This window comes from Paralichthys olivaceus, chromosome 2, assembly GCF_024713975.1.
Source record: "Paralichthys olivaceus isolate ysfri-2021 chromosome 2, ASM2471397v2, whole genome shotgun sequence".
NCBI lineage: Eukaryota > Metazoa > Chordata > Actinopteri > Pleuronectiformes > Paralichthyidae > Paralichthys > Paralichthys olivaceus.
Genome location: NC_091094.1, coordinates 9045803 through 9069109, shown reverse-complemented (window position 1 = coordinate 9069109; position 23307 = coordinate 9045803). Strand labels below are relative to the sequence as shown.

At 41.8% G+C, this 23307-nt stretch overlaps 2 protein-coding genes across 13 annotated transcripts in view; one reads left to right on the top strand and one right to left on the bottom strand.

Annotated features, from left to right (window-relative positions):
• Window positions 1-46: 46 nt before the first annotated feature.
• Window positions 47-10420, top strand: ncoa5 (nuclear receptor coactivator 5). 9 transcript variants are annotated; one of them, XM_069534338.1, is made up of 12 exons: window positions 47-1265; window positions 2246-2305; window positions 3635-3908; window positions 4130-4237; window positions 5052-5115; window positions 6714-7136; window positions 7218-7339; window positions 7866-7995; window positions 8172-8371; window positions 8468-8672; window positions 8858-8949; window positions 9433-10420. In XM_069534338.1, the coding sequence occupies exons 3-12, from the start codon at window positions 3740-3742 to the stop codon at window positions 9999-10001; spliced, it is 2082 nt and encodes a 693-aa protein (XP_069390439.1). In that variant the 5' UTR covers window positions 47-1265; window positions 2246-2305; window positions 3635-3739; the 3' UTR covers window positions 10002-10420. The 9 variants fall into 9 exon arrangements, with proteins under 9 accessions (XP_069390439.1, XP_069390436.1, XP_069390416.1 ...); XM_069534335.1 differs by having other exon boundaries at window positions 8169-8371; XM_069534315.1 differs by having other exon boundaries at window positions 7863-7995.
• Window positions 10421-10431: 11 nt separating this feature from the next.
• Window positions 10432-23307, bottom strand: part of slc12a5a (solute carrier family 12 member 5a) — a 130662-nt gene continuing 117786 nt past the window's right edge. For 2 of the 4 annotated variants that reach the window (XM_069534247.1, XM_069534272.1), the window contains exons 16-26: window positions 22848-22952; window positions 22400-22568; window positions 22032-22227; window positions 20504-20673; window positions 20095-20226; window positions 19593-19700; window positions 18978-19103; window positions 18063-18295; window positions 17864-17878; window positions 17488-17621; window positions 10432-16668 (exon numbers count right to left, since the gene is read on the bottom strand). In XM_069534247.1, coding sequence (XP_069390348.1) covers window positions 16577-16668; window positions 17488-17621; window positions 17864-17878; window positions 18063-18295; window positions 18978-19103; window positions 19593-19700; window positions 20095-20226; window positions 20504-20673; window positions 22032-22227; window positions 22400-22568; window positions 22848-22952 — 1480 coding nt within the window. In that variant the 3' untranslated portion in view covers window positions 10432-16576. The remainder of the gene's footprint in view (window positions 16669-17487; window positions 17622-17863; window positions 17879-18062; window positions 18296-18977; window positions 19104-19592; window positions 19701-20094; window positions 20227-20503; window positions 20674-22031; window positions 22228-22399; window positions 22569-22847; window positions 22953-23307) is intronic. The other 2 variants (XM_020096846.2, XM_069534253.1) reach the window with 2 other exon arrangements.

The window sequence follows — 23307 nt, the reverse complement described above, 5'->3', positions numbered from 1 at the left end:
ACACTTGAAGGTCTTCTGCACAATTTAGGTTACCAACTACCAGTAGATGTAATAATAATAACTGTATTTGTATAGCACTTATCTAAAAAAAAGAAAGAAGAATGAATTATGATAAAAGGTGTTTAATTCAGTTACATTTTAAAGGGCTAAATCATAAGACAGTAAGATCAGAACTTTAAAATGTATAGAGAGCCCTCTTTATAGACAGTCTATGAGAGAGACCCAACAGTTCCCACAATGAGCAGCACTGCGGAAGGGCAGTGTGCGCTAGCATCGATACTTCTGGTAGGGGACATTTCAGCCAAAAACATGGTGTAAATGACGTCATGTCGAGTCGGATGTCGGGGTTTACAGGCACTTAGATGACACGACCTAAGCAGTATGAAGGAATGTTTTGGATTCTATTCATCGACCAAACACAGCGATTTAAAAGAAAACACAAAACTCAAATCTTGAATGAAACGGAGCAGAAAGAAGAATAATCTTTTATGATCTTGCCCCTTTTACAAGACATTAATTAACAAAGCAAATCATTTTTAAAGGTACAGTGTGTAGAATTTGTGATATCTAGTGTAGAAAATGCATGTTGCAGCTGAACACCCCTCACCTCACCCTCTCCTTCCAAACATAAAAACGAACCTGTGGTAGCCTTTAATTGTCATAAAACCCAAAAGGTGTTTAGTTTGTCCAGTCTGGACTAATGTAAAAAACATGGTGGCTTCTGTAGAGAGGGTCCCCTCCATGTAAATATAAAGTATTTGAATATAAAGGGCTTTTTCTGGGGTAAAGAAAACTACAATTCATACAATTTAGATGAAATGAACTAGTGAAAACATCATGAGAATTATTCTACATTAAATTTCTGCCAATAGATCCCTGTCACCTAAATCTTACACACTGGACCTTTAATAAAAGTGGGTGTGCACGATGATGATAGAAAAATATGTGGGTATCCAATGTGAATACCTGTGTAATATACAACACTGCTCACCCTCAGGAGCTCAGACTGAAAACAGCTTCAACATTTTAACCTGGAATCTACCAGAATATCCAGCTATTTTACATGTGGCCACTCGGGGGAGATGTGGGGAAATGACGGCGTTTGTGGCCACAGCAGAGGCAGCGGAAGTGATTTTCTGTTGCACTGAATCAACCAGAAGAAGAAGAAGCAGCAGCAGCAGCAGCTTTGTGAGAAACCGCGACACAAGCCGCCGTGTGTTCGCGGCCATTAGCTTCTGGAAGCGGAGAGAAAATCCACGTAGAAAGTGAGTGAGTCTGTTCTTCTGTCTGTTCCGCGACACACACGCGGAGTGAATACGCTCACTTCCAGTTAGCTAACCGTGTAGCCTGAGGCTTTAGCTCGATGGTAACCAGCAGCTAACGTGAAGCAGCTAACCGTCAGCCTAGCTAGCTAACACAGCTGCGTGCACACTAACGAGTGTTCTCCTCGTTAATCTTCAGTGACTGTGTGCGGGTTTTTCTGGATTCATTAAATTCACGTGGTTTTATAAACTCATACAAACCGGAGATGTAATGTATGACCCGTCATGTGCAGCGAGACCTGCGCGTTTGGGTTTTGCTTCCGACTCAGCAGCTACAGGAAATGTCGCTCCCTCATTTATATTGTTGTATGATGTGAAATGTTTAAATGAAAACAGTAACTCTTAAACACGTGACACTACCGAGAGGAGACGTTTTCAACACTGAAATAATTAGTGTTAAATGTACAAACACGCCCGGCTTCATGTTTCTACAGTGTTCAGCTAATTCATTGCACTACTTTAATTTGCACTGCTTACAACTCACAGAACCAGATGACTTGTGTACATATACTATTACTACATATTGTAATATTTGTATCGTTCAGTTTGCCGTTGTCCTCTCCAGCTACATGTCCATGTCTACACAGAGAAATGTAGAATATGAGTTAAATTCCTTCTAGTAGACCGATAAAGCTGATTCTCCCTCTTGACCACATTGTCGCAGATAACTTCAACACTCACATTAATCAGACCTGGTATTTATTACTACTAATCTCAAATCTATGAAACATCCAGACTTTAAACATCTCAGATTTGTCTGTTGTAACCTCAAAATCACACATTTGTGTTGTGATGTACTTGTCTCACATGCAGAACATTGCTTGTTCTTGTAGTTTCTCATTATCATCATTATCTGTAGTTTAAAGCTACTACATCTTAATTTATTTCTCAACTTGTGTTAATGTGTTTTCCCTTCTGTTTAGGCACTTGGGGTTGTCAAATTATGTGGACACAGAATCCAGGATATCCAGCGTCAAGTTGAGGTATGTAAAGGGTCGCTCCCTCAAAAGCTTTCTGTAAATTACTTCCATAACTGTAATGCAACACCTCCACCTCCCAATTTCAACTTCTAATGTTTGTGTGTTGTTACTAAAATCACCCAGACATAATATCTTCCTGAAATCATTTAACTTTGGGCCACCCAGGCCATGTTAAAAATCAAGTTATCCTAAGATTTTTTAGAAATAGTTTTTCCGAACGAGTTATTTTGGCAATTTCAAAGCAACATAAAGCTGAGTTCATTTCATCTCTGCGATTTCCCTGAAGACATTTCTACCATTTAAGTGAAGAGGATGATTTGAACAAACACTGCATTTCTATTTGTAGAAAACACCGTTCGAAACTCGTCTCCAGAGTTTCTGCGTGTAGTCTTGTAGGGGCAACAAAATAAATAAATAAGTGCTACAATTTTTTATTTTTGACTTTAGGATTTTAACTACTTATTGCCAAGTTGTATCGGTAATATCATTACCTAACGTCATATCATGCTGCACAATTGACAATGTTTTTATGGGCATATGCGCCATTTGCTCCAACAAAGGCACTAGAACTTTGCGTTTTTATTTTGCGAAATTGCGAAATTCAACCACTTTTAAAAATTTTGACGAGATTTCCACTGAAAATTTCTTGAGCTCAAATGGATTCAAATCAATCATCAATGGGACACATTTATATTGACACCCACCTGCAGAAACGTCTGAGCTCAGCGTCAAATGGATTTTTTCGAGATGAGAAATCTTTCATTTTCAAAGTGCCCACTCTGAGGAAAAAAGACAGCAAAGGTCAATGCAAGTGCAGATTAACCACCTCACGCAGTACCGCAGACGCTGCACGTCGAGCAACAGATCCCTGCCAAACCACAAGCGGTGAAAATTTAGGTGGGTGATGTGAAGTGTTTCTGTCCCTGCTCGCACAAATGTTGGATTGCAATGCCAAATTTGCACTGTGAATTTGCTTTTGTTTATTTACTCACCATTAATAATGATATGCCTTGAATTATGCCATACTTTAAGGCAAGATCGATATGCAGAGTTAAATGGAGCAAATAACGTGCCATTCAAATGAGCGTGGGAGAAATGCAGGACACATTAAATAATATAAAACATTTTATAGTATAAATTTAAACATTTTTCTGGAGATTTGAAAAGCACTACTGCAATTTCGAGTATTTGCTACCTGTGAAAAAGAATTTGCAACCGCATTTGCATTTCCTGTCTCATTTTGGTGTGATTTTCATCTGCAACCTTTGCTCCACTAAAACTTCCCCCTCCAAGGAACTTGATCTCTTATTTTAACTCACTGACATGTTTCAGGATCTTGGACGACAATTTTAAGAAGCTTATTAGCGACCGAACCAAACTTTTTCAAGCATTTGAGACAAACAAAGAAAGAAACCAGTTGAACGTCTGGATCAAGTCATGTCTCGCCGAAGAAGCCGCAGCGCATCGCCAGGACACTTTTCACGCTCCTGCAGCAGTAATGATCCTCGAGATTTGGAGAGAAGGATTTTCGTGGGGAATTTGCCGACCTCCGACATGGAAAAGAAGGATTTAGAAGAAATGTTCAGCACATACGGGAAAGTTGTCGGTCAGTAATGAACACAATATACGCAAATTTGATTAGGACAGGCTGTCCCCTGAATGTCACAATTACTAAAATATTTTAGATGAGTATCAGCAATAACTTAAGTTTTCATGAAATATAAGCATGTAAAAGTTATGATTCCTATGGATAACTTAGGTTAGGTATCCAAACTGTTCTCCAAACCGATCCTAAGTCTGTACCATTTTAAAATGTTCCTCTTCCAGGCGTGTCCATGTTTCGTGGGTTTGGATTTGTACAATTTGAACGCGTTGAGGAAGCGGAAGCTGCAAAGGCGGCCCAAAAGGGTCGAATATATAAAGGTTATAAAATAGGTAAGCCTCAACTGTACGGGGTGATTGTCTTGCTGAATGGGTTAAGCTTTTAATGGTGTACCTTGAGCAACAAAACCATGCTTATTAAAGATCAGATTTTCTTTGTGATACACCTTGGCCGTAACAGATAAAGTGCTGATCCTGTTGATAATATTTTTGTGGATTTGATTTTAACAATGCCAGTAAAAACAGCAAATTTGATGTTTTAAGGATAAATGGTTTACTAGTAGTTTTCAGTAAATTAATGTTGTGTATGATAGCTGTCCACATGCATTTAGTCTTAAATACTCTGAAGATTTGATTTAATCATTATTCTTTCACTGTAAATCTGTCTTTTTGTAGATATGTTACATTCTGGGCTGAAAAAGCAAATAAATAAGTGCACCATTAAATTCTGGCAAAGCCTGAATCTCTAAAATCTCTTGTTTGCAACACAGTCTCGGAATTTCGTCCACCATAGCTCTAAATGTGTCACTTAAAGTGGGACTCTTGTGGTTGTGGGAGTTTCTGAAGGATGAATTTCAAGTTCAAAATCTAATTAACATGTTCAAACCTTGCTATCGTTTCTTGTCAGTTTTGAAGAGGAGCAGAGAATTCCTTGCTTTCTTCACCTTTTACTCAATTCAAATCAATTTGGCAAATCGATTTGCTGCATTTTGACATCTTGTCCTGTTTGGATTTTCAAACTTGGATGTTGGACCCATTTCATTTGGATCGTGGAATTATTGTGGCGACTTCTCCATTTTGCGTGAACACATGAGCTGCTGATTAAATGTCACTGTTATGTTCAACGTTTGGATTGATTTATTTTCAGATGTAAATATGGCAGTGGAGCGACGGCAAGCTAAACCTCAAATCCAGCAGAGCCCTCCTCGAAGGTAAAGTAACGCGAAATGGGTGTGAAGAACTACCATTGCCTCTGAGGTTTCGGTAAAAAACAAAAGCGTATTAAGAATTTTCCTCAACTGTCAATTCCACCAGTTGTGGAGTCCGCTTGGTGGAACTTAACGAACAATTAGATAAGTTTGTGATGGTTCATGGGACAAACAATATTTCACTATAAATTAAAACTTACGGATGTGTTGAAATAAAGTAAAGAGACGTGAATGTAATTTAAAGTGACTTTGTTTCAAAGATTTTTTTCCACATGGCTTTTTAATTCTCGTGTGCGGGACTTCGTGCGTTGAAAACACGGGCTACAAAAAACATTTGTGGAGCTTTTTGTTCACATTTGCAGTTTCTCATCAAAATACATTGTGTTTTGCTCGACGTCTAATAATCACGGTTGAATCATTTTCCTTCCTCCAACAGTGGAAGAGCAGAGCTACACAACACTATCGGTCTCAAATCGCCACTGTAAATCGACCCTGCTGTCGGCTAGTTAGCAGCAGCCACCTGCTACGTTTCTTGACATGCTATCACAAGCGACTGTTGATGAATGGAATAAGATAAAACCACCAACAGGAACATCGCCTGCACCAACGTACCTACAGAACGGGGACCCATATTTAAAGGACATTTCTCCATTGCGCAACTAAGGGTCAAAAATCGGCGATACCCGTTTTGAACTTTGATACTTCTGTGTGTGTGGTGCCGCTTAAACACTCGCCCAGGGCAAGTTCGCGGGTATGGTTGGGAACGAGCACGTACCAGTGCAAACATGTATGATGGTTATTTAAGTATGATCATTTGCATTTTATAATTTTCAGCCATGCATAGTGATCCACAATCGTTTCTTTATGTTAAAGGAAATGTGCATTGGCCTAAAAATAAAACCTTTGTCTCACAAGCTGCTTTAACAGCAGTGAGAAACGTTTTCAGGGTCCCAGATAGAAAGCGAAGCGTTAATGAGGATTTGAAAAATACAGCAAGTTCTTGAGTTCACTTCTACATGGATACCCTGGTCAATTCATGTTTTCATGAAGACTAGACACGGAAGTTACTAGTTTATATTTGTTGTAGTTGCAGTAATTTCTTGGGTGAAGACGTGAAGCAGACGTTCTTGGAAATGGGTGAACGGTCTTTGGAATGGAAACGTCTCTTGCTCAAACAAACCGAATCATCATAAGAAAACACGTCTAAATGGCACAAACAGCCTTTTTTATAAAGGCTTAACAACCACGACACTTCTGTATTTTCAAGAGCTGGGTTTATGGTCGGTGAAGCACAAATGGTCGTCAAGTCGATATTGTTGTGTTCAAGGATCACTGGAAATTAAAAAAAAACTTTGAAAGGACACCCGCCAGAGTCGCCTCCTGGATTGAATTTGCGCTAATTCCCTGTGCGAAAACGATAGTGGCTTTCTCTTGAGCTGCTTCTGTTGTGTGAATAAATATGTTCATATTGGAGAAATTGACAGTACCCGCTGTATTCCTGTCCTCACCAGCTGAGGATAGACACTCTTATAACCCTTCAGTATTTTATAGGCTGCCTAATCTCCAAGTGTTCTTGCTCTAATTGATAACATTTCTCTCAGGGCCCCATACAGCAGTTACGGGGACAGCAAAGAGCCTCGGCCTCGGTCCCGGTCACCTGTTTATGGGCGCGACGGACGTGATGGACGTGAGCACCGTGATAGCCGGGATGGGAGGGATTCGGCTCGAGAGGCGAGGCCGGCTGGCCACTCTCGTGACCATGACTACCGCTACCGTAGCTCAGAGGGCAGAGACAAGGACCCGAGAGGTGACCTGAGAGCTGACCCAAGGGGCGACCCCAGAGCCGACCCGAGAGGAGACCCCAGAGCTGATCCGAGAGGAGACCCCAGAGCCGACCCGAGAGGAGATCCCAGAGCCGACCCGAGAGGAGACCCCAGAGGGGACCCCAGAGCCGACCCAAGAGGGGACCCCAGAGCTGATCTGAGAGGGGACCCAAGAGCCGACCCGAGGGATCCTGCATTCAGGTGACTCATTCTGCCCATCAGTTGAAAATCCATAGTTAAGCGTTTACATTTTTAGTCTTAACTTGAAATGTGTCCACACAGCAGAGAAGACTTGGACAGATTCTACCGCAGTGGCAGCGGTGCAGAAGAGTATTACCGCAGGAAGGATGAGACCTACAGGGACCCTTACAGAGACCCCTGGAATGGACGTCGTGAGCCAGAGGGTAAGTTTACAGTTGTAATTAAATGATAACAAATACACAGCGAAGACATGGCACAAAACCAAATGGGTTTATTTTCAACTGCTTTGATTATTAGCTCAGTGGTGACTAGACCTACATTTTTAGAAGTGAAGGTCTATGACAACCAAATGCTTTTTGTGTTTGAGCTTGTGTAACAATGGCTAATCATTGGAAGTGAAAGTTTAATACGTCAAGTAATATAATATAATATACAAATAAACCGTTTTTAATAGATATATATAAAATCTGAATAAATACAAAATGATAAAAGCAATAAAACGTTAGTTATCATAAATATTATGGGGAATGACATTAAGGACTCAACCGGAGCTGAAAGCCGGTGAGAAGTTGGTCTTTAGTGATGATTTGAAACGTTTCACAGATCTGAGCAGTTCTGATATGAAGTAATCTATGATTGAAATGTGTGTTTTGATTGTTTTCAATGTTGCTGTACATGAAACTATGCAGACATTGAACTTTCCATTCCCCTCTGCCTCTTCTACAGCAGAGGATCGTGCTCGACCGGAGGAGCGTCGGCGTAATGAGTTGTATCGACAGTATTATGAAGAACTCCAGCGGCGCTATGACACGGACCGTCCCGTGGACTGCTCGGTGATTGTCGTCAACAAGGCACAGAAGTATGTTCACTCTCTGGACTTGATTGAGAGCCTGGTGATACTGGACCAGAAAGGTCTCTGTACATATTCTATCAGGACATGGCATGTTTTCATTTCATATGGCTCCTGTGTGTGTGTTTGTTTGTGTTTGTGTGTGCGTCTGCTTGTGTGTACCTCTGCTTTGAAAATAACTGTAGGGAGTATGCTGAAACGGTCGGGCGGAAGGTCCGCGATTTGGGAATGGTGGTGGACCTAATCTTCCTCAACACAGAGGTCTCTCTGACCCAGGCTCTGGAGGACGTTGGCCGAGCCCGCACTCCCTTTGCCATCATCATCACCCAGCAGCACCAAGTGCACCGGTCCTGCACCGTCAATATCTTGTTCGGCACGCCGCAGGGTAACAAGACAAAACCACAATATGAACCTGTTGGTTGGTTTAAAATCTGCACCAGCTTCTGTTGTTTAACACATTTTTCTCTCTTTGTCACCGCAGAACATCGAAACATGCCAATGCAGGACGCCATGATGCTCGTTGCCCACAACTACGATTCTTACAAAGTTGAAAACCGTGAAAAAGAGCGCGAGGAGATTGCCAGGAAGGCCGCCAAGATGGCCGACGATGTATTACTCAGGGAGCCCGACAGAGAGAGCCACCCCGTCTCTGTGCTCACTGCCATCACATTGCTGTCTGAAAACAGGTATCAGCTTCATCCTTTTGTGTTTTTCATAATGAAACATTTAAAGAAACTGGAGCTATGGGGAATTAAACATGTACATTTTTGTGATATCTTTTTATTCATTCCTGCAGCTTCTCAGATAATTTAAAAACCCTAAATATATATTCTTGCAGTAATAAACGTTTTTCTCTGTGGTTTCTGGGTAGATTTGTAACCCCCGAGGAACTGGACAGTCTCATCGCGTACCTGAAGGATAAACGAGTCCGTCTGGTGCGAAGTTCTACAGACCCTCTTTCAGGTAAGAACTTCTTAATTGAGGAAGTGACTTATTAAAACGTTTTGGTCTTAAAACACTCTTCGGATGGTTTGGCCATGAAGAGATTCCTGAAGTGTAAATTGACAGTGGACGTAAAGAAATGCAATTACTTTCTGACACATATTCTTAATTTGTGTTTAAAGTGAGAATTTTCTAAATTGAGTCTTTCTTATTCAAAATTCCCAACATTTCCACAGAAACAGTTTCTCTACTGAGCTGAATAAAAACAATAGTGACAAAGAGGAAATTTAAAAGAGATCCACTTAGTTTGATTTAAGTCTAATTTACCGATAATCTGCCAAAAAGAGTCCTTTTCACTGTTTGTGAAATTATTTATGTTTTTGTTTGATGGAATGAATGTGAATTGCATGTGGCCTGTCCACTGAAAAACAATTGGTTTTGTTTGTTGATGCAGAACTGTTGTTTGCAGAGCAGCTAATTCAAACTGAATCTTTCTCCCTGCAGCTCCAGTCCACGTTGCAGCTCCAGCAGATGTCCCGCCCTCGGCTGCAGGACTGCCTTCTTCCTCCCATTCTGCTCTCGCACCCCAACAGACGAGTCACCTCGGTTTATCTGCTGCTCCGAGCGCCCCGGCTAACTCCAGCCATCAGCAAGAGCTGCAGGCCAAGATCCTCAGCCTGTTCACCAGCGGCACTGGCTCAGCGGTCAGTGCTGGGGGCCTTCCCTCTGCCTCCCAGTCACAGGCCTATGGCTCCCTGGGCCTGCCCCCTTCCCAGAGCCTACCCCGCCCAGCCATGTCCGCTCCTCCTGCAGCTGTATCCCAGGGTTACGGCGCCCCGCAGGGCCGGATGCCAGTCGCACCAATCGGTCAAAGACCCCCTGGCTCTACTTCAGGTATCAATTTTGACAACCCGAGTGTCCAGAAAGCTCTGGACACGCTCATCCAGAGCGGGCCGTCTCTTAACCACCTGGTGGGCGGCGGGGTCTCTCAGCAGCCACCGGTCAGACCGGCACAGAGCATGGGCCAGGCCCCGTCCCATCCGTCTATGTCCATGTATCCCCGACACTACTGACAGGCTGCAGCAAATGAATTCCATCTCCTAACGTGACGCCCACTTTTCCTCTTGTACGCGTAGACACCACATCGATTCTCTGAAGTGAATTTACCAGCTGTGTATAGGTAGACTGTTGGAATGTTTTTGTAAACTGCTTTTTAATTTTGTTTTTCTTAATTATTATTGAATCTTTATTCTAGGCAGTGTTCTCACTTCAATTTTTGTTTTCAACTATAATTATTAACCAGAAGACAATTGATTCTTGTTACGTGTGGTTTAAATAATGAAGATATGTTGCATGTGTAAAGTACATTTTGGCCCCTGATGGACACTTTTGTGTTTTCCAGCCATGACCTGTTGTGTGTTTTATAGTTTTGCAGAGTCTTTTAATTTGTAACAAGTTTTCATTGTCAATAAAGACGTGATTAAAAACTCGAGACACAGTCGCTGTAATAAAATGGTATTGGTTTATTGCATTTTGTGCTGACAAATCTATAAAATGGAACGGGTATCGCCAGAAGCCATAGAGATATAAGCATTTGAAATGTAAGATAAAACTACTTTTTCCTCTTTTCAATGTACCATGAAACACAATAGAGAATAATACATTAGTTTTTTTTATTTTAGAATATTTAACTTACACTGACACAAAAAATAAACACCTCCACACTAACTGTACTTGATTTATTTACAAGTAGCCCCGTCCCTCCCTCACCCACAACCACCCCTGCCCCCAGCAGTTACAAGTGCACATGTACACACATACACACTCCCACAGAACTGAAAAGAACACACTACAGCGTTACCATAAGACTAGGTACAGTATCAAGTAAGAATTAATGAATTGTTCAAAATGGAGGAAAAAGAAAATTCATATTAGTGAAGTTTGATACAGGTGTTTTCTTTCTGTGTATATCATCTATATCTACAGCCACTGCATTTTTAAAGCATCCATACAAAATGTTTCCCACGACTCCAGTGAATTAAATACATATCTGGACAGTGACGAGGTTCCTCTGGGGGGAAGAACTGGTTTTTAAATGAAATACAGGATTTTCAAAAGGTTAGACACTTTTAAAGGAAAAGACATTTTGTCAAATATGAAGCTTGTTACCTCTAAATGTTTTTAATAATTAAAGCGTCACAAAAACCTGAATGTAAAAAGGACAAATTGCTGTTTGGTGAGATTTTATGTAACTGACTATTCCTGGCCTCCACTGGTTGCCTGGCAACCGTTACCAGGTAAGATAATTGTCCACTAAACAGCTTTGTGTCATTTCCAAATTGAACAAACTAGATGTAATAAAGTGATTTTTTAGAGATGCTGATTGGTGGATTTTGCGATAGTGCTGAGCTGAACTGTTTCAGTTTGTGTACCAACCATTGGCAAAAAAGCCAATCAGCAATTTTTCACCCCAATGTTGAACTTTTCCTTTAAAAGCTGCCTGATCCTTAAATTAAAAACCTATTTTGGTGATTGTTTTATATTTAATACAGTTATAGAACCACAGCTGGTGATTAAAAAGGTTAAATATTAGAACAAATTGAACATTAGCAGGCATATCTTCAAATACTTTGGCACTACCCGATAGTTTTATCCTTTAGAATAAAATATTTCCATGTAGTAAGTGGTAATTGCTACAAACTTGAGGAGGTGAACAGTATTTACTGATCTCATGTCTAATTCACTGGAGCACATTATTGTCACACTAAACTGAAATATACTTTGGTAATCAGTTCATCTGAATATAACGTTTGACACCTCAACAAATCTACCATAAAAATAGAATCTGGTACTATAATAATAATGATAATAATAATATTCATCTTGGATACAATGATTGGCCAGTCCTAAGGAAAGAGAAAAAAAAAATACTAGAAAGAAATGTTTGTAACTAATATAAACAAAATACTTTTATACCACAAACACCCAATATATTTTCAATACACCTTGTTCAGGGTAATTGCATGCATGCACTGAGATACACAACATAACTGGACCGGGGCTCTGCTTGCACTCCAGTGATAGCCACCTGAGTTTTTTTTTTTTTCAATCTTTTCTGACTCCCAGAGAGCTCGACTGTGTGAAATGTAAATGCAGCTGTTGTGTATTACCCCCCCCAGCATCAGGCACATCTGTCCGACGCTGGAGGGAACGATCTTATCTCAGCCTCAGACTGTGTGACCTCTCTGCAGTAATCTGGGATTTGTCTTTATTTTTTTCTTCCTCTGTTGGCGTCTTTAAGGAAATCCTCCTCAACCCGGTAATAGATGTGTTTCAGAGCCCTTAATATCCATTTAAGGATGGAGACTGAGTAATGATCACCGGCAGCTTTGTCTCATGCTACAGTTTGTGCAGGCGAAGGATCTGATCTGTGTCTGTGGATCAGTCTGGGAGGGGGGGGAGGGGAGGGGTGTGGGGACGTGCTGGTTTCTGAGTGGGGGGTGGGGGGGCTATGTGGTGACGTCCAAGCAGAGCCGGTGCCAGAATTGGAAGCGCAAGTTTTATATTCTTTGATCATTTTTCAGAATTATACTGCAATCACATTTAAAATACAGAGCTGGGGGGGGTGGAGGGGAGGGGGGTGGATCTAGTGGCTGGGGTGGGGGAGGCCAAGGGTGGATTTTGGCTGCAGATGGGGGTGTGGGGGTGTGGGGGGGAGGGATCGTGGGGAAGGCTCACCTCATAGATTGAGTGACAAGCACTAAAACTTTTTAACGATTATTCTTTTTAAAGAAGTTTGGCAAGAGAAAGGACAGAGTGATGCATGCTGGGATGTAAAGTAAAATGCTCAAATGATAAGATGTGAACGAAATCAGCAGGTAGGTCTCTGGGTTGCTGCGGTTCAGAACTGCAGTGGATCATGGGATATAAGATTTTATGGCTGAGCTGGCTGTAATACACTCGTGTGCTGTGGGGCAGAGTTTGTTCAAACCCCCCCCCCCCCCCCCCCCCCCCCCCTCCACGTTTCTGCAGACCCATCCTGTCAAAGAGTGCCCCCCCCCCCCCCAGTGTTAAAGTGCTTCGCTGTCTCAGCCACGTTTGGGATGAACACTTGAGATCTTTAAGGTCCGTGAGACCCGGTGACAAACATTCTGATGAGAGAAGCCACTGCTGACACCTCCAGTTGTTTGTAAAAACCAAAAGCTGAATGAAAAGCTTGTGATGAGAGAACAATATTGCACATAATCATCTTACAAAACTCTAAGACTTTGTCCACAGTGATAGAACAGTGTACAACAAAAGACAACACTAGTCGGTTACAGTGTCTCTGACTTAAGTGATATATATTTACACGGGTGAAATTACCGTCCTCCAGGCCCATTCATTCGCAAACTCATAATCTCTTATTACGTTACATAAGACTACTTGAGCAAGATTGAAATATAACAAGGAACAATATAGTGAACTCATACTTTTTCTTATTTTTTGCAAAAGACTTGTTTTTCAAGGTCAAGCCAAACTATTTCCGAGTTCTCAAAATGCGTGACTCCGTGAGAACGTCTGACCTCCTTCTCCGCTCCGCACCTTGAACAGCAAAGTCATCACTATAGAAACCACTAAAACAAATACTGCCACATAGTACCATGCAAACAGCAATTATAAAACATTTAGAATTCAATAAATAAACTCATTTCCCATAAACGTCTCCCATAAACATCAGATATATTTTCTTTTTGAATAAATTTAAAAGGCTCAGTTGATGCAGGCAATGTTGTGGAGACGATCCCAAAACAGCCATGTTCTTCAAAAAACGTCACGTGAGCGTTGAACAACCCTTTTTTTTGTCGAGAGTTAAGCCGACGAGCTCGATAAATAAAATCTTCATGACTCAGCAGCCTGGAATCTTAGAAAACTGGGGGTGGCTGCTTGTTCACTGTCACAGGGGTCAAAGGTTAAAAACATTTCCAAACACTAACGTTGAGCAGATAAACCAGGAATATTCATATTCAAACATATTTTGGCATTTTCTTTGAGTAAATGAAAAATCTGTTTCCTTAAAATTCACTTCAGTGATGGGATTAAAGGTGAGAATCATCCCGAGAGCATTTCTTTTTGAAAAAGAGGATAAAAGGGTGAAGAGTTTGCCCTCAGCTGTAATATTACTATAATATTGCATCAAGGTTTTCTGTGTAGATTTCTAATAAAACAAAAAGAGAACCCTGTCCAGAGATCACGAGCCGAATGTTTCCAGGTCCTTGTCCTGTAGACGACCACCACCGCTGATATGTATGTCTATACCCTTTTCTCTTTATAGTCGCTTTAGTTATTTACAGTACAAATAAATCTATTAATACTAGCAGCATTCACAACATACGGTCCGACATTCAAGCAACACTAAAAACATTTAATACTGTTTTTTAAATAGTTCTACAAACTAATTTGTTTTGCTTTCCTATATCGTATATACTATATATATATATGTATAGATATATATATATTTATGTATTTGTTTATATTTATATTTCTACTACAAGTGCAAATGACCAAAAACAGTTTCTTTAAGAAAAGAAACAAAAAGATATTGAAAGTAAAGTGACAGCTGTCCTTGGTCAGAGTGAGATGGTTCTGGATTGAACACCAAATCTACATATACAAAATATATGTGTAAAAAAATAAATAACATGATCACATGAGTCCGGATTTATTCGACTATTGCACATTCCTTCAAGATGCACTTTATTTTTTTATTAAACCTAAATATGATTTTTCTCACCAGTCATTCAGTCAGGGACGTGTGTGTGTGTGTGTGTGTGTGTGGCTCTAATCTCAGCCAATCTAGAGGATATAAAATCACTGGAGAGTCTACTGCATAGAGTTCAGTCTCGTGGACAGAGCGAGTTTCCCAGCTACAGAAGCCTCTATTCGTTTAGACCACACCCTACAAACAACCAGTGGACAGATGTTCACCTCTGTACGAGCTGATGTGAGTCATCGTGTTGTTTACAGACGTCTGAACTTCCTCTCTCATCTATAGGGCGACTTTCTAACTACAGTGTCGTCACCACACTAGTTTCATTAAAACACCTCTGTTTTCTCTTCCTCTTTTTTTTTATTTTGCACACCTTGTTCCCTCTGATTTATCCAATAGAATCACTATGTCTCTTTGAAAAATACTTTGATATGGCACGTTTGTCTAAAATTTGGCAGAAGAGCGATAGATCTTTGAGTGACAATCAGAAATGATATACAACGACCTCAACTCGTCGATATATATGTGTAACTTCTATCTATAAACATAAATACATATATTTGCTCTATAAGATGAAAAAATAACATTTATCGGTGATCTTTTTTAAGCGGTGATCTCGTCACAAGTTCACTCGTTTTTTTCGCACGGTGCAGGTGCAGGTGCTCGTCGTGGTTACGGTGACGATTATGACGGGAGCCTAAGCCATCCAATAAATAAATAAATCCAATAAATAAAGAAGTAAAGTTTCCGAGCCGTCCCTCTGAGTGACGGAATGTTTCCTCTCCACTAGAAGCTTTTTTAGTATGTCACAAAAATACTACACTCATACTGAACAACGCGCCAGAGCTTTTACATTATTTACAGTGATCCACACGAGGGTCGAGGGGGTGCTGGCGATGATGATCTCCTCAGGGTGGGTGGATTAGTGGCGTTGAGGGGGTTGTACTCTCCTCCCCCTCACTCCACTATCGCACCAGCCTCCTGCGAGGAAACGCACAATTCACAGTTTAATCACGTGTCAATCTCTACAGACTAAGCTAGCCTTGTTGTATCTTTTTTTTTTGGCACTAACAGTGGCGACAGGGATAAAACAGCCACTAAGAGATGAGTTGAAAAGGAGGATGGCTGGAAAGACAAGTGATGGTGGGAACAAAACGTGTGGAGTAGAAACACACACACGGTTGTGAGGATTTCATGCCAAAGGAATTGAGCAAGTTAGAGATAAATCTGCAGGTTTGATCCACGTGCCGGTTCAGTCTTCTCCTCCGAACATGGATGTGAATTCACAGTTCATACTCAACTGTCTTCTCCGTCCTCTTCTTCCAGCCGCTGGTCCTGACTGTAGGCAGCAGCGTCTTTTTGCCTTGAAAGTGTCCGATCACCACACTGGAACTAAAAACCTGCACAGAGCTCATCGCAGCTCTCGTTCTTTCAGAGCAGGAGCTGCTTCTGTGTCTCACTTGTATAAAATCAACACAAATAAGAAGAATCTTCAGATTGAAACAAACACATACATGCATGTGCGCTCACACCTCAGCTCACACCTCACACACGCCTCCTCCTCTTCACTGAGTGACTCCGACTCAGACAGATCACCAAAGAAAAGAAAAAGTCTCTCTAAGAACAAATCTAGAAAGCATCTAAATTAGTCCAGAGCCTACAACAGATAGAGTAGCTTATGAGAGTAAAATGAAAGGTCTGGTAGCGGAGCGTGTGAGGCTGCTCGTCGGTCTGCTGGGGATGGAGCAGAGAGGTGCTGAAGCTGAGCGGAGCTATCGAGAAAGAAACGGTCGTGATGGTGATGATGAGGCAGCGTCGATGAGGGAGCACAGGTGACACAGGAAGGGGGCTGAGGGGAGGGTCGAGGGGGGGATGGTAGGGGAGGAGGGGGCTGCTCTTTCAGGAGTAGATGGTGATGACCTCGCGGCCGCCTCCGCGGACCAGGAGGACCCGGTTGAGGCCGTCGGTGAGGACCTCCAGGAACTCCATGTCTGAGAGAGAGGGGTTAAAGAAACTGGAGGAAGCAAAACAAAACAAGCAGCCAATCAAAGGTTCGACAGGAGATCACAGCCAGTCCTCTGCTCCACTCTGCTGTGACATCATCCAAAAACTTATGTCACTACTTTTCATATAAAGCAGGTCCAGAGCAGTACTATTTCAAAATAATAATCTAGAGCACTTTTAGAATATTAACTATTAATAATAATAATAATAATAATAATAGTTTTAAAGGGTCTCTCATTGTTTTGGTTTTACTTTTGCAACTTTATCTTATTGATTCTGTTTTTGCAGTTTTGTCAAAGTGTTGTTTTCATTTTCAGCCCAAAAATTAAACCCTGATTAGCTGGTGAACATACATAAATCAAAACAAGGCCATACTCACATATAACCAAAACATAAAGGTGTATATAAATAAACACTGTTTGTACATTATTTCATCTTATTAACTTTAATTTATCAGTGCTGTGTTATGTTAACAGCTAAATTCTGCTGCCCCCAAGTGGACAAGCAAGAGATTGTTGCAGATGCAGACTCTATCCAACTAATATACAGTATATTGATCCTTGTTTTTCTACCTGTGTTTTCTGTGTCTTCAGTTTTACTCTGCAGTAGTAGTATGTTTATATATTTGCGGTTGTGTAGATTAGCATTAAATTACACTCTAAGGTTTGTAGTATGAGCACTAGTCCACATATTGTAGTCAGGACCAGAGAACTGGTGACTCAACAGCATCGTTTCTTGTGTTTGAAAATGATGCAGGTCTGTTTGCACCATGTCAGTAAACCACCTACTCTCGGGATGAAGGATACAGTTCTCGTCACCTGTCCGGTTCTTGGGCGGCCCGGGCATGTTGAGGAGGACAAGCTTGGCCTCTGAGGACTTCTTGATGATGACCTCATTCAGCCGGAGTGCTGTGTGCATACGTCGCACATTGAACTGATTCCTGACAGAAGACAGAGCAAAGAGAAAAGGAGGTGGAGCTCATTCCCACTGATGAAGGCCTGAATATACACTATTCTTTATATTTTAAAGCACGTAACGCAGCATTTCGTGATACCAAGCTGGTCGAGGTGACAGATGCTCATTCACACACAAATATTTCACCCTCATATGCTCATGTGGCCAACTCGGTCAGTATGAGATGTGAATGGACTGAATGGGGTTTATAGGAATTTCAGTACTTACAGGTTCTCCCACTCACTGCAGCGTGGCAAGAAGAGAAACACATGAATAAACTATAAATTCCAAATTCTACAAACAACTCTAAACACCTTTAACAGCGTTCTGGTGTCTTCGCTTGTATAATGTGCAGAAGAAAAAACTGGAGGTTCTTTTTGTCAGAAGGTAAATCACAACAGGTCAAAGTTCACTGAGCATCACTCACGGCTTCATGTTGAAGATGTCTTTGATGTTGTCGGGTGTGGCTGCGCCGGGCGGCTTGGCGGGCTCTCCGTCGCACTTCTCAGTCCAAGTCATCTGGACCTGCTCCCCGGGGCTCTGAGCCCCCTCTGCGGGGGTCACTGGGGTGGCCGGGGTCGCAGGGCTGGTCGGGGTGGTGTTGTCGTGGATAAGCTGGACCTGAACAGGGGAGGACACAGGGGAAGAGGCCGACTTTGACTATGAGACGAGAGGAAAAAGAGGACGGATGTGGATTTACATGTACATTACATGGAAGGTTCAGAGAGTCCCGGTTGAGGTGGAAATGCAGGTAAAGCCACAGAGAGCAACAGTGTTTCAGAGAGAGAGGAGGAAAGAGAGGAAAGAGAAGTGGGATTGAGAAGAATTATGTTGTGTTCTCCTGCACATATCTGTTTCTCTTTTTAAGAATAAGCAGTGATATCATTTCACAATAAAGAGCCTGATATTCAACTATAATAATAATAACTTGTATTTATATAGCCATGTTAAAAAAAGGTCACTTTACAGAGTAATCAAAAGAAAATAAAAAACAGAGCAAGAACTCAAAACAATAATTACAACGCTCGCTGGAGATAATGAATCTAATAAGTCTTTTTGAAGTGACCAGAGATGGATTTAATTTCGGGAATCAAGTTATTTTGCCTTGGGCTGAAATTCGTATGTTGAAGGAAAACAATTTGGAAAATATGCTGATTCCTTTTCTTGCAGAGAGTGAGATAAAACAATTGAAGCCATTATGACCCTCATGTCTTTGTGGTGAATATCAAGCTGTTGCCAGCAGCTGTGTAGCTTAGCACAAAAAATCCAATCTTCCTCGTCATGTGTTAAATCTAAATGTGAGCATACACATGAGGTCAGCTGCTGGAACACCTGATCCTACCTCTTCCTCAGGCTTCTCCTCCTTGGTGGCTGCAGGCGGCTCCTCGGTCACACTCAGCTGAGTGGTCACAGCGGCCGGGTTCTTGCGGCGGATCGACCCACGGGATGAATCAGTGATGCTCTGGATCTGTAATGATACGAATGAAGGAGAGAGAGGAAAGAGGTGATTTGGGCTGAGATGTTGTTTTATGATATAAAGACATTTTTAAGTGCTGATGAAAACAAGTCAGTTTTTTTATTCACTTGATATCACTGCAAGGACTCTGTGATTCATGTGAAGTAAAAGCGAGGATGGTTTTATTGCACTTTATTAATTTTATTGACAGAGAGGACCAAGCATTTTAACAGTACAACAAAGAATTTGAAAGATGTAACAGCGAGATCAATATTTTCCATTTTCTACATCGATCAAAACACCATCTTGCTGCCATCCACAAAAGCAAACCAGTGTCTGCAGTCAACAGCGATGGAGGGTCCTGCTCAGATTTAACTGTGGATGTGCTTTTGTCCAGAGGGGCTGATGTGTCACGTCGGGTCAAGTCAAGTCGAATCATGTCCAAGTCGTCTCGTCAAGTCATGTGAAGTTTATGTGCTTTTGTAAACAACTAAACTTTACCTCTCTCTCCCGCTCGTTCTTGGTCAAGTTGATCTTTTTTAGCATCTGTGACCGTTGTTCCATCACCAGGGTCTTCTCGTAAGTGTAGGCTGAGATGTCGCTGTCGTGCTGCAGTGAAAATGAAAAAAACAAAAGAAAAAAAAGTACATATTGTTTTATTATTCTCTTATTGTTTCCTTTAATTCCAACCTCGGTAAAATGTCGTTTTTAGATCAATCTGACAAGTACTTTGTTTAAAATATTCTGAGGCCTCTGTGCTTCATGGTGTTATTACACCAATCAGCAGGCTTCAGTAATGCTGCTGTCAGAGGCAGTCATGCATCCACATTGGCTCCTTGCCTGTGAACAATGCTTATCGTGTTTACTGGAGCAATGAGACGAGCCAGAGGCATGTTGGCTCCTCTTTTTACGTAACCACTGAGACTAAAGTGCTCATAGATGTATCTCTGTATACATGTTTACTGGTATAACACAGATACTTTCTCCTTTCGAGAAAACCAACCATTTCTACAACTTCCACCATAGCATCAATACGGAGGTGATAGAGGAATGTGGTCAGGTCCTTCTTCATCTGGATGCTGTTGTCGTCCATCTGGGCCACGGTGAAGATGCGCATCTTGCACTTCCTCCAAACCTGAGGAACAAAAATATAAATTCTGAATCATTCTGTATTTTTATTTGTCAACCTTATTTCATGTCACACTACTGAAGCTGTTTTCTACTTATCTGTTTAGAAATGCAAAAACTGAGCACCTCAGAGTACTTAAACATCAAATTCAACTTCTTAAAAGTATTTATCTAATCTGTAAGAAGCTTGAATCTGGCAGTATTTAACCTGTTTACCATTAAGTTTGTGCTGATGATCTAAACCTCTTTTGTCTTTTTCTCTCACACTGACAGTGACTCAGTACCTTGTGCTGGCGGAGAAGGAAGGGCAGCAGCATCAGCATGCCTCCATCATGGACGATCCACCACACGTCGATGTGACCCTCAGTGAAGCGCTCTCCATTGGAAGGGAAGGCCGAGATGTTCTTCGGCACGAGCAGAGCCAGGTGAGCAGCTGTGGTTTCTCTGACCAACTCTGTGGAACAAATGCAGCAAGCGTGAGCTGTACTACGTCTGCAAATTTTCGGGATTTACTAGATGTAGCTGTTTGGCTGTGGTTAACCTCAATGGGAGTTTTTGACACTTATAAATAGGCAGTAATTTGTTTGCGATGAATAATTCTGCATCATCACATCATCTTATGTCTGACTATATCCCTCCTTCTTGAAAACATAACACCACATGATTACAATGATTCTTTTGACATTTCTCCTCAGCAGAGGTTAAATAGCAGGTTGAGCTACTCAAAAGCTGCAGCTAGGGAGCTTGAGGGATCTTGTCAAGCTGATATGCTCTCTAGTGGTTCCAAGAGTCTGTAAGAGTAGAGCAGGAGGTAGAACATTTAGCTATCAGGCTCCTCTCCTATGGAACCAGCTCCCACTCTGGGTTCAGGAGGCAGACACTGTCCCAGCATTTAAAGTAAAACTAAAAACCTTCCTCTTTGACAAAGCCTATAGTTAGGGCTGGATCAGGTGAGTCCTGAACCATCCCTTAGTTGTGCTGCTATAGGTTTAGACTGCTGGGGGAACTCCCATCATGCACTGAGCACTTCTTCACTTCCCTCTGTCTCTCTGCCCCCCCACACCTGTTTATTTATTTATTTATTAGTTTTAACATGTCATCATGTCAAAGTGTCACTTTGTCCTCCCATAGTCCCTCTGGTTCTTCTCTCTATCTCGTTTCAGATAACTCCGGCACCGGGACTACAGGACAACAACGACTACCATCAACATTGTTAGCATTATTTAAAATAACTCAGTAATTCATTAATATATATAATCCTGTTGTAGATCACTACATTGTTATTGTTATAGTCAGCCCTGATAGTGATTGGTGCCCAATTGTTCCCGGTCTCTCTCTCTCCACCTCATCTCTCTCTTCTCTCCCCCGCTTTCCACCCATCTCTCCTTTCCTCCCCCCTTACTTTTCTTTCCTCATCCCAACCGGTCGAGGCAGATGACCGCCCACATTGAGCCTGGTTCTGCCGGAGGTTTCTCCCTGTTAATGAGGGAGTTTTTCCTCTCCACAGTCGCCTGTGCTTGCTCTTTGTGGGAACTGTTGGGTTTCTCTATGTTAATATTGTTTTAAGGTCTTGACCTTTAAATGTAAAGTGCCTTGAGATAATGTAAATTATGAATTGGCGCTATATAAATAAAATTGAATTGAATTGAATTGAATATGCTTCTGCAGCAAAGAAGTAAAATCCTGCAGTTTTTTCGGTCATAAAAGTGTCTTTAAACACCAATTGACTTCAGCCACAAATCTTCAGCAACACAAATCATCCGTCGTTTCTGTAGAGAATCATTTTCTTCCTTTTCTTTCCCTGTGACCCACCAATGAAGTTCCTCCAGGTCTGATGCTCGTCTCCCTGTTTCCAGTTGCGTGGCCATGAGACCAGCACAGCATTATGTTTCAGGCCTCCCAGCCCGCTGGCCTGGAGCAAGTGGGATGTAGCGTCACGCAGATTCGAGGACACGGTCACTTGACAGAAACCCTTCACCTTCTCAGTTTCCATCAGTTTATGCAGTGCCTATAAACATGTGAAGGAGAGAATAATAGTTACCAAGGTGAAGCGTGAAAACCTTAAGTATCAAACCAAGGTACATTTCTAAAAGTCCATATAGTCATCCCCGTAATTGTAAAGAATGATGTAAAGATTTGTTAAGTTTTGAGAATTTGGATGATTTAAGATTGTCTCCTACCTGCTCTGCACGCTGGGTCTGGCTGTAGTTCTCCAGGTAGGTGCCTTCTAGAGCGGTGCCAACAATGGTCAGACCTTTTCCTGCCTTCAGCTGGTTGGTCAGAGAGAGCAGACGAGGTTGCTCCACATTCTGCTCGGCGTCTGTACTGACCAGCACTAGCAACTGAGGCCTGTAGAGAAGGGAGAGGAAGTGAAAATACAGGGCAGAAAAAAGGAGGGAGACAAACAAGGTAGAAAAGGGTAAGAAGAGTCAAATAAAGGCATGAAGAAAGAAATGGCTGAGTTGGCCAAGTAAAAGTCCTAGTTGAGAAAGAGAGACGGAGAAAAACAGCATGAGAGGTCGATGTGTTAAAATGAATTCACAAACACTTTTTGTTGTTTGACATCTGAGATGAGGAGAATCGTGGATAAGTGAGAGGATGGCAGGACATGAACAGTGTGTCTCATACCTCCAGTTCTTGGTGTGCGGGGGATCCTCGTCCAGCCTCATCAGAGCGTAACGCGCAGCACTCAGAGACAGACCTCGTATCCCGTCACCCCACTCTTTCTCCGCACTGAGACACAGAAAGTTATTTGTCACTCAAAACATGAACAATAGTTTCATTAATTAGCTGAAACACTGTTACAAGTCTACTTTTAGAAGCGAGTGTAAATAGGGATTGAGCGTCACCGGTGAATGTCAAGTTAACATAATGTCACTCAGCAAAGGGAATCACAGCACTTAAATAATCAGTGTGCATGGCTCTGTGCTACTCCATTACAAGCATGGATGGATTACTGAATGGGCCTGAGGGGTCAGGAGGCCTGTGAGGAAAAACCGAGAGTCTGAAAATGTCTCTTTATATCAAGTGTGAACAAAATATTTAAGTTCAGAGGCAGTTTCTGAACCTGCAGCAAAACCTGAGAGTT